The 11,167-nt window shown below is 45.7% G+C and overlaps 1 protein-coding gene across 5 annotated transcripts in view; it reads right to left on the bottom strand.

Annotated features, from left to right (window-relative positions):
• Positions 1–11,167, bottom strand: part of LOC139570076 (protein transport protein Sec24C-like) — a 30,317-nt gene continuing 19,150 nt past the window's right edge. For 3 of the 5 annotated variants that reach the window (XM_071391576.1, XM_071391578.1, XM_071391579.1), the window contains 9 exons: positions 9,019–9,229; positions 8,679–8,849; positions 8,487–8,583; positions 8,113–8,397; positions 6,486–6,637; positions 2,219–2,398; positions 1,933–2,118; positions 1,746–1,835; positions 1–1,617 (listed from right to left, as the gene is read on the bottom strand). In XM_071391576.1, the coding sequence (XP_071247677.1) occupies positions 1,477–1,617; positions 1,746–1,835; positions 1,933–2,118; positions 2,219–2,398; positions 6,486–6,637; positions 8,113–8,397; positions 8,487–8,583; positions 8,679–8,849; positions 9,019–9,229 (1,513 nt within the window). In that variant the 3' untranslated portion in view covers positions 1–1,476. The remainder of the gene's footprint in view (positions 1,618–1,745; positions 1,836–1,932; positions 2,119–2,218; positions 2,399–6,485; positions 6,638–8,112; positions 8,398–8,486; positions 8,584–8,678; positions 8,850–9,018; positions 9,230–11,167) is intronic. The other 2 variants (XM_071391577.1, XM_071391580.1) reach the window with 1 other exon arrangement.

Raw genomic sequence — 11,167 nt, 5'->3', positions numbered from 1 at the left:
TTGTGATTCAACAATAACTTTATTAAGGAGTCCAGGAAGAAATGACAAATACAAAACCAAAGAAAAGTGAAACTTAAAATCTCAGTCAGAAAGAAGGGCCATTCAACAGAGACGGGTTGGAGTAGAGGGTAACAAACACAAAATCAGTGGTAAAGACAAGAAAATAAACGCACAATCAGAAATGAAAATTATTCTGTGTGTACCTATGAGCGGATCCCTCTGCCTTCAGAAACACATCACCATCCCCCCTGCGATAGAAGTAAAAAGCAGGAGTGCTTTTGAACCAAGCGTGTGTGTGTGTGTGAGAGAGAGGGGCAGCGACTGATTTGGACTAACAAACCACAGCATTTGAGACAGGTGTTTAAAATGGAGGATTTAATTCTGTACAGGTTATATACGCAGGTTATATATATGTAAATCTGAACTGAGGTGCTACAGCAGACAGTCCTGAGGGTGACAACTCAGAGACACAGCTGTATTTGGAGCATAGGGTCGTGTTCAGCAAGGGACAACATAGCAAAACATTCTGCTACGGAAAAAAATTAAAATAACGTACTTCCTTGTTTCAAATAGTTTCTCCAGTCTCGTACCTCCTGAACATGACTCCGTTATTCTCTGACTGACCTCAATATTGAGAAGCACCGCCAGTAACTCCCTCCCTTCACAGATAGGACAAATACAGCCAGGAAGACACACAGGGAACAGGAATCATTGTGTCAGAATGGTCTCTTATCAGATGCACACGTTAGTAAAGACAACATGACACACACACACACACACCTCCACCAAATCGTCTGTACTGTGTGCCTGTGCGAGTCATAGTGGGACCCAACGCTGGTTGACGCTGTGAGGGTGTCAGAGGTGAAAGTTCAAACCCCTCACCTGTCTGGATGATTCAATGCATAGACATTTCAATTGGTAGATGAACCTCTATCACCACAGTTTATCTCTATATACTCCTGCCCTCTCTCCTATTGCCTTAGTAGTGTTTCTAAAAGTCACAGAGGAGCACACACACACAACATACAGGAGGGAGAATAAAGACAAATAGAAAAATTATTATAGAGATGGAAAACAGCATTTATTTCTGTCTAGTTTGTGTCATCTTCCTTAGTTCTACTGGGTGTTTCTACCACGGGCCGGGGGGGGGGGGGGGGGGTACAGCTACAACGGGCTTCAGTGCTAGACAGAACACCTAGTACAAATCAACAGCAGTGCTCTCCCTCACACACACACACACACACACACACTCTCTACCTCCTCCGTTGGCCAGTGGATTAGCTTCAGTTGTTTTAGAGCTTGACGTTTGGAATAGTTTAGAGTCATATGATGACACATGGAATCTGCCATGAGGCTGTGTAAATGTCTCTGGCCTCTCGCTGACAGAGGGAGAGGGGTTCAGTTTATTAGGTAAATAAAAGAAAGCGCTTCTGAGGGGCGACAGGGTCAGGGTTGAAGAATCAGAGGTCAAGGGTCCTAGCTGAGCAGCTGGCGGATTTCCTTGTGCATGTGACACAGGAAGTCGACGTAGGAAGCTCCTCCGCTGGCGCTTTTGTCCTCACACAGGAAGTGTTTAAAGATTAGCTCCGCCTTGTCCTCCTGCTTCACCACCATCAACTAGAGACATGCAGAGAGAGATGTTAACACAAACACACAGTATACTCTAACTACAACACAGAGAAATATAGAGATGGAAAGATACAGACAAAGAACGAGAGAGAGAGCAAGAGAGGTAGTGAAGTGACCTTCATGTATCGTGATCGTTGTGATCTGAAGGAGACGATTATCTCTCTGAGTCTCTGGGAGAACGGGTTGTCCAGCTCTGGCAGACTCGTCTGGAACGCAACACACACATTTAGGAGATTGCTAACACACACATTCTTAGAGGCAGGAAGATGATTTGTATGAAGTTGAGAGGTGTGTGTGTCTCACCATGTTGGGGTCTATCTGGCTGAAGGTGGGCGTGCCGAAGATGTTGCTGAGCAGCTCCTGCTGGGCATTGGCTCCCACCCACAGGAAGAGGTAGAGCCCTGTCTCCAGGAGGTAGACTCCACCCTTTGACAGGCGCTCCTCCGAGTTACGCACTGCCATTGGCAACGAGCCTCCATCCAACTTAACCTGGGACGGAAGAGATTGGATTAATATACGATTTAACATTGATGTAATATGGTCTTACATGTTTTCTCATGCTTTGTCATGCGAGCAGCGTGTGTCTCACCAGGGGAAGGAGGCGGGGATAGAAGAAGACGTGGCTCTCTGATACGTCCATACAGCTGAGCAGCTGTCTCAGGTAGGCTCTGTCGTCTACTGAGACGTCAGCTCCCGGTTGCAGCACGTCGCTCTTCAACACACAGTTCAAATAGACCGGCAGCAGCTTCATACACTCTGGTAGGATCAGCTACAGGAGGAGAGAGGACAGAGGGGAAAGGGTATGAGTGTGTGTAGCAGAATCATGCCCCACTCAGATTTGTCTTATAACATTTACAGATGGTAAATGAATTACTAAACTTTGTTTTTAAGCTCATGTTTTATCAGAATTATTTATAAAAAGTTCTGTCAGTGGTATTTTGTACAGGGGGCACACTGACTGGACCAGACAAAAAGCAACCCAGCCCTCAAGTGAGTGCACCACGGAGACTGTGCAGACCGTATTGTCAGTGGAGGAAAAAGAGTGTAGAGAATGACACACAAAGCATTTCATTTGATTTTAGCTGCTGGTGATGGAAGGACTCTCAGGAGGTATGTTAGTAAATTAATTTGATATACAGTACCCTTCAGAAAGTATTCACACCACGTGACTTGTTACACATTTTATTGTGTTACAACCTGAATTTAAAATGGATTAAATTGAGATTTGCCACAATAGGGTTCCACATGATTTTTGATTTTCTCTGTACCCCACACGGAATTATCTATACTGAACAAAAATATAAAACACAAGACGCAACAATTTCAAAGATTTTACTGAGTTAGTTCAAATGAGGGAATCAGTCAATTGAAATAAATGAATTAGGCCCTAATCTATGAATTTCACATTACTGGGCAGGGGCGCAGCCTGTGGTGGGCATAGGCCCACCCACTGGGGCACCAGGCCCCCCCAATCAGAATGTGAGGAAAACTCAAGGGCTTTATTAGACAGAAAAACTCCTGTTTCATCAGCTGTCTGGGTGGCTGGTCTCAGACGATCCCGCAGGTGAAGAAGCCGGATGTGGAGGTCCTGGGCTGGCGTGGTTACACGTGGTCTGCGGTTGAGGCCGGTTGGTCGTACTGACAAATTCTCTAAAACAACGTTGGAGGCGGTGTGGCAACAGTTCTGGTGGACATTCCTGCACCCAGCATGTCAAATGCGCACTCCCTCAAAACTTGAGACATCTGTGGCATTGTGTTGTGTGACAGAACTGCACATTTTAGAGTGGCCTTATTGTCCCCAGCACAAGGTGCACTTGCATAATGATCATGCTGTTTAATCAGCTTCTCGATATGGCACACCTGTTAGGTGGATGGATTATCTCGGTAAAGTAGAAATGTAAAAAAAAATTGTGCACAAATTTGAGAAATAAGCTTTTTGTGGAACATTTCTGGGATATTTTATTTCATGAAACACGGGACCAACACTTTACATGTTGCTTTTATATTTGTGTTCAGTATATAAAGTCCCTCAGTCGAGCACTGAATTTCAGACACATATGTAACCACATACTAGGGAGGTCTTACAATGCCTATTGGTAGATGGTAGCCCTATTGGTAGATGGGTAAAAAATAAAAAGCAGACAATGAATATCCATTTGAACTGGGTGAAGTAATTCATTACACTTTGGATGGTTACCAATACACCCGGTCACTACAAAGATACAGGTGTCTTTTCTAACTCAGTTGCTGGAGATGAAGGAAACCGCTCAATGTTTAAAACAGTTTCAGAGTTCAATGGCTGTGATAGGAGAAAACTGAGGATGGATCAAGAACATTCTAGTTACTCCACAATTTTAAAGTAATTGACAAGAGTGATATACTGAGTTCATAAACTCAGTATATAACAAGGTAAAGATACAACGTCATGCATTGGGGCCAGCTCCTTCACAACATGGCTCTATTATACGCCAATCTATCACTGATCTGAACGACGTGTAGGTCTCATATCAGTTACAATAAAAATATTCAAAAACATGCATCCTGTTAACTTTTTCTCTCGAGTAGAAAGTGTTATGTTTGGGGCAAATCCAATATATTACTGAGTACCACTCTCCACATGTTCAAGCATAGTCGTGGCTGCATCATGCTATGGGAATGCTTGTAATCGTTAAGGAATGAGGAGTTAGTTTTTCAGGATTAAAAGAAACATAACAGAGCTAAACACAGGCATAAATCCAAGAGGAAAACCTGGTTCAGTCTGCTTTCCACCAGACACTGGGAGATTAATTCACTTTTCAGCAGGACAATAACTTAAAACACAAGGGCAAATCCACACGGGTTGCTTACCAAGATGACTGAATGTTCCTGAGTGGCCGAGTTACAGTTGACTTAAATCTATGGCAAGACCTGAAAACGGTTGTCTGGCAATGATCAACAACCAATTTGACAGAGCTTGAAGAATTTAGAAAATAATAAATAGGCAGATATTGTACAATCCAGGTGTGAAAAGCTCAGAAACTTACCCAGAAAGACTCACAGCTGTAAACTCCACCAAAGGTGCTTCTACAAAGTATTGACTCAGTGGGGGTGAACTTATTTCAATTAGACTTCTGTATTTCATTATCAATATATTTGCTCAAATGCTTAAATTTTTTTTTTCCACTGTCATTATGGGGTATTGTGTGTAGATGGGTGAGAAAAATGATTTAAAACATTTTGAATTCAGGCTGTAACAAAATGTGGAATAAGTCAAGGGGCATGAATACTTTGACGGTACTGTATGCTTACATATGCAGAAAAATACATAGTTTAACTGTAATCTGGCACCGTACGATACGTGCCTGTGTTGATGATTAAGCTATAAGGCACACGAGGCAGTGCTGTATCATGAATAGTGTTTTTCTGTGATAGGGAATTATCAATGGAAAGTGTTGGTTTTCAGTTCAACATAATGTCAGTCCTGAACTTACAGCTACTTGTGGCACGTTCTTATTGGTCCAAATTGTTAATACGTTGAATCTGAAATAGGATACTTGTTATTGGGCCATTGGCCCAGTTTTATTGCAAGGAATTCTAATTGGTCAACCACAGGCTAGGGCTGGGTTATAAAGTATATCCTGTCCCTTTGTTCTGAGGAGAGAATCACAGGAGAGAACCACTGTGGACAGGGGAGAATGGCCATCTACTTCCAAGCATGTTTTGTCCTATTTGAATAACCTGTCTTCCTCCTCCTGATTTGCTTTGGGGTGTGTGTTACTAAAGAACGACATCAATGGCTAACAGTCTTTTGGTCATGTTGCTACAGACACGACCCAGTCGTTAATTATTTTTCCTTAGTTGCTATGCAAAAGGACTGGTCGTCCATTCTAAACAAAATGGTTTCTATGAAGGCTGTATAACATTCTTGTCACTTGCTAGCTAGCCAACATCAGCTAACTCAGTCACGTCAAACATTGGACCTAGAATGACAGTACACTGGCTGCATTTTCCTATTGACATTTAACATGGATATGTCCATGATAATGACGTTGATGCGTGATTTCGACTGGCTCAGTAAAAGTTTCGTCTGGTGACCGTTCACTCTACGTATGGTAGGACACAGATCAACATTCTAAAGTGAAACATTGTTTTCAGACAGGCAGACAGTGAGGCTTATATTAACCCCCGCTGTACCAAACTAAATGCTAGGCTGGAAGCAAGGGGAAATAACGGCGAGTTGAGAACTATACAAGAGTTGAGTGGGACAGCAACAGGAACATGAAATTCTGATGAAGGCGCAGTGATCATTCAGATGGAACGGTGAGCAGACATAGGTGTGTTTGTGACGGCCAATACAGAACGGCTTGGAATGCTCCTCGTCCAATCAGCATCCAGGATCCAAACAACCCGTTTTATAATGTGCGTTATGATCCCATGTACTGTGTTGTAACGTGGATGTATTATCCTAGGCATGTTAGTGCCGTACATTGAGATGTGTGATTGACAACAGTCAGAATGACACCCTCATTAAAATGACAATTGAACAAGTAAAGAGGTATGTTAGGACACACAAGCAGGAAAATAGACATTTTGACAGAGAACTAGGCCCAACGATTGTGGCTGTAAATTGCAGGAAAAAGCTGTTTCAGGTGATGGAAAAATGCAAATGTATCCAACTTCAGGTCAGGTGGCAACGCCTTTCTCACGTACATTGTGCCCCCTCTAAAATAATGGGCGCACGACGCCCCTGAGTGCGTGTGTATAAGTTGTTGTGTGTGTGGGGGATTTATGTGTGTGGGGGATTTGTGTGTGTGTGGTGTTGGGGTGAGCATTTAGTGTGCGGGTGAGTGTCTGTGTATCATGCGTGTGTCACTGACCTGTCCAAGAGGGGGGCTGTGTGAGTGACTGACCTGTCCGGCAGACGAGGGGCTGGCACAGTTCTTGCGGTAGCAGGCCAGAATCTGGGCACACTGGTTCACCAAGGTGTCTCTCACCGTCTTGGTGGGGGTGTTCAATAGGCTGCGGTACGCTACACACACAGAGAGAGAAAAAGCATATTGGTATCCATTTCCAGACATGAAGTTTAAATCCTACTGATCAGACTGCTATAACGCATCTGAAGTAGAATTGGTTGTTTGTTGAGTGAACCCTTGCTGTTCTTTATACATGCTCTCTTAGTAACGTAACCCAGAAACATAGTTAACTATTTCACTAACATACAGTGGCTTGCGAAAGTATTCATTCCCCTTGGCATTTGCTGGTGTACAGCAATCTTTAAGTCATACCACAGATTCTCAATTGGATTGAGGTCTGGGCTTTGACTAGGCCAGTCCAAGACATTTAAATGTTTCCCCTTAAACCACTCGAGTGTTGCTTTAGGGTCATTGTCCTGCTGGAAGGTGAACCTCCGTCCCAGTCTCAAACCTCTGGAAGACAAACAGGTTTCCCTCAAGAATTTCCCTGTATTTAGCGCCATCCATCATTCCTTCAATTCTGACCAGTTTCCCAGTCCCTGCCAATGCAAAACATTCCCACAGCATGATGCTGCCACCACCATGTTTCACTGTGGGGATGAGAGGTGTTGGATTTGCGCCAGACAGAGTTTTCCTTGAGGGCCAAAAATCTGACCAGAGTACCTTCTTCCATATGTTTGGGGAGTCTCCCACATGCCTTTTGGCAAACACCAAACTGGTTTGCTTATTTTTTTCTTTAAGCATTGGCTTTTTTCTGGCCACTCTTCTGTAAAGCCCATGTCTGTGGAGTGTACGGCTTCAAGTGGTCCTATGGACTGATACGCCAATCACCAAGGTTGAGCTTTGCAGCCCCTTCAGGGTTATCTTTGGTCTCTTTGTTGCCTCTCTGATTAATGCCATCCTTGCCTGACCTGTGAGTTTTGGTGGGCGGCCCTCTCTTGGCAGGTTTGTTGTGGTGCCATATTCTTTCAATTTTTTAATAATGGATTTAAGGGCACTCCGTGGGATGTTCAAAGTTTCAGATATTTTTTTATAACCAACTCTGATCTGTACTTCTCCACAACTTTGTCCCTGACCTGTTTGGAGAGCTCCTTGGTCTTCATGGTACCACTTGCTTGGTGGTTCCCCTTGCTTAGTGGTATTGCAGACTCTGGGCCTTTCAGAACAGGTGTATATATACACACTGATATCATGTGACACTTAGATTGCGCACAGGTGGACTTTAACTAATTGTGTGACTTGTGAAGGTAATTGGTTGCACCAGATCTTATTTAGGGGCTTCATAGCAAAGGGGTGAATACATTTGCAGGCAGCACTTGAGTTTTTTTTAAATTATAAAAAAAAAAAATCCCATTTCACTTCACCAATTTGGACTATTTTGTGTATGTCCATTACATGAAATCCAAATAAAAATCCATTTAAATTACAGGTTGTAATGCAACAAAATAGGAAAAACACAAAGGGGATGAATACTTTTGCAAGGCACTGTATAGAGAGGGGAACAGTTGGATAGACAACGTGTGACTCTTACCATACTTGGAGAAGAAGTTGATGATTGTGTCTGTCTCACAGTTCCGGTAGAGGTCGGCGAGCTGGGAGCAGCAGTTGACCGCCATGTTGTGGACCCTCAGACGCCGCTGACCACTACAGCTGGTGTACAACACCGCACACTGCATGAGTGCCCCCGTGTCCTCGCTGAGCTTGTCGTCATGGCGGAATTCCACGGTAACAGTCTTGTCACAGTCCAGCCCTGCCAGCTCCACGTCTGTCGTGTTACTCATGAAGAACGAGCCGAAGAAATCTGTCGCTCTGATACCTGGAGGAGAGAGGGAGGAGATTATGATGGCACTGAAAAACAAGACTATTTAACACTAGGTGAAGTGTGTGTGAGAGCGAAACACCTACCTGTGCTCGTTCGGACCCTCATGACAGCGTCAAAGCCCATCGGCTTCTGAACGTCTCGCCGCAGGTCATTCAGGAACCGCTCGCGGTCCATCTCAGCCTGACACATATACAGAGTGAGTGAAGGCAGATAACAGGAGAAGGGTGGATGGGGTTTGGATCAGAGCCAGTGTGTGTATAAATGTGTGTGTTTACCTGGAAGTAGGTGTATTTGTAGACTGAGCCGCCAGTGGAGACGGGCACCACGCCGAGCGTTGCCACGTCGACGTACTGGTTGGGGAACAGGAAGAGGTCCACACAGCAGCCCTGTGCTACACACTCCTTAGACAGGTTACTATAGAAACCAGACTGGGGCTGGAACAGAGACTGGGGGGGAAAGAGGAGCGAGACACATTGACGGAGTCATTCACTGCCCAACCAATACCAGAGAGAACACATTCTCCCTCTGTGTTGTGTGTCTGCCACGCTGAGTAGCCATATCAGTTTACCTTGTCCTTGTGTGTGTGTGTGTGTGTGTGTGTGTGTGTGTGTGTACCTTCTCCTTGTCTGTTCCCACCAGTTTCTTGTCCTCTCTGTTCTTCAGTTTCCCAGGAGCCTCAGCGATGGGCAGACTGGAGTGGAACAAAAACAGCTTCCCGGCACAGTCTGCAGCCTTCAGTGCCTCCAGTCCTGCCTGGATGACCGGTCCAAACACCGTCTCAGTCTCCCTGGTGTCTGCAAACATCTCCGGAATCTGGTCTAGCAAACTGACACACACACACAATGATTCTCTGCAACAGAAACAGTTGAGAAGCCTGGACAGATGAGACTTCTGCTGTAATATAAGTGATGGATATAAATGTCTGTATATTAGGTCCATTTAGACATTTTGCGACCCTTTGACTTGGCTGTGTTTAATATTTCTACATGGTCACCTCAATCAAAACCCGTCAATCAGTAAAGTACATTATTCTCATGATTCCGGTAATGAAAGTTTACACCCTGCAGCTGCCCGTTGTTTCGCTGGCGCCTGCTGCCTACTGTGGGAGGGGAGCCTGCTGCCTACTGTGGGAGGGGCGCCTGCTGCCTACTGTGGGAGGGGCGCCTGCTGCCTACTGTGGGAGGGGCGCCTGCTGCCTACTGTGGGAGGGGCGCCTGCTGCCTACTGTGGGAGGGGGGCCTGCTGCCTACTGTGGGAGGGGCGCCTGCTGCCTACTGTGGGAGGGGAGCCTGCTGCCTACTGTGGGAGGGGCGCCTGCTGCCTACTGTGGGAGGGGAGCCTGCTGCCTACTGTGGGAGGGGAGCCTGCTGCCTACTGTGGGAGGGGCGCCTGCTGCCTACTGTGGGAGGGGCGCCTGCTGCCTACTGTGGGAGGGGCGCCTGCTGCCTACTGTGGGAGGGGCGCCTGCTGCCTACTGTGGGAGGGGCGCCTGCTGCCTACTGTGGGAGGGGCGCCTGCTGCCTACTGTGGGAGGGGCGCCTGCTGCCTACTGTGGGAGGGTCGCCTGCTGCCTACTGTGGGAGGGGAGCCTGCTGCCTACTGTGGGAGGGGCGCCTGCTGCCTATTGTGGGAGGGGCGCCTGCTGCCTACTGTGGGAGGGGCGCCTGCTGCCTACTGTGGGAGGGGCGCCTGCTGCCTACTGTGGGAGGGGCGCCTGCTGCCTACTGTGGGAGGGGCGCCTGCTGCCTACTGTGGGAGGGGCGCCTGCTGCCTACTGTGGGAGGGGAGCCTGCTGCCTACTGTGGGAGGGGAGCCTGTTGCCTACTGTGGGAGGGGAGCCTGCTGCCGTCTATGGAGCGCATCGGCCATTGCATCGGCATCATTGGGGAGTTTTTTAGGGCATAAAATGTACTGCTAGATTAACTTATGGATACTAACAGTGGGTATTATATTTTGAGTTGGCGATCTAGCTCGCGTTTTTGGGTTTACATTTAGAGTTTGCAATCTAGCTCATGTGTTTGGAGTTTCCACTTAACCAGGTAGTGAATTAGCCCCCCAAAAAGAAGCCCATGATATTAGTATTCAAAGATGTAGGCAAAGTCATCTCCATTGAACAGTAAATACAGAAATAGTCTATTTGTAAATCTGAAAATCATGACAATCACTGGATTAGGTTGCACACAAAAACACTTGTTAGATGAAAACAACTTATTTCTTGAATGCCATCTCAGTAGTCTATTAGACTAAAATGATTACTAGATTCAGAATGCCATCTCAGTAGTCTATTAGACTAAAATGATTACTAGATTCAGAATGCCATCTCAGTAGTCTATTAGACTAAAATGATTACTAGATTCAGAATATTTAGGACCAGGGGTGCTATTTTCACTTTTGGTGAAAATCGTATGATTTTTAAACGGCCTCGTACTCAATTCTTGCTAGTACAATATGCATATTTTTATTACTATTGGATAGAAAACAACCTCTAGTTTCTAAAAACGTTTGAATTTTTTCTCTGAGTGGAACAGAAGTCATTTGGCAGCACTTTCCCTGAACAGGAAGTAGAATGCAAGATGTCTATGCTCGCTTCAACGCTCTGCCTATACATGGTCATGCCACCTATGACCCGAAACACACCTCATACGCCTTCCTCTGGGTGTCAAGAGGACGTCAGAGGAGAAATTTTGTGTTTATCTTGTTCTGACGTGAAATAAGACCTATTTCTTTGACGTGACCGTCCATTTCCGGAAGTCTGAAGCGCGCG

Source organism: Salvelinus alpinus, chromosome 3 (assembly GCF_045679555.1).
Source record: "Salvelinus alpinus chromosome 3, SLU_Salpinus.1, whole genome shotgun sequence".
Taxonomy (NCBI): Eukaryota; Metazoa; Chordata; class Actinopteri; order Salmoniformes; family Salmonidae; genus Salvelinus; species Salvelinus alpinus.
Note: the sequence above shows the minus strand (reverse complement) of the source record. Positions and strands in the feature narration are given on the sequence as shown.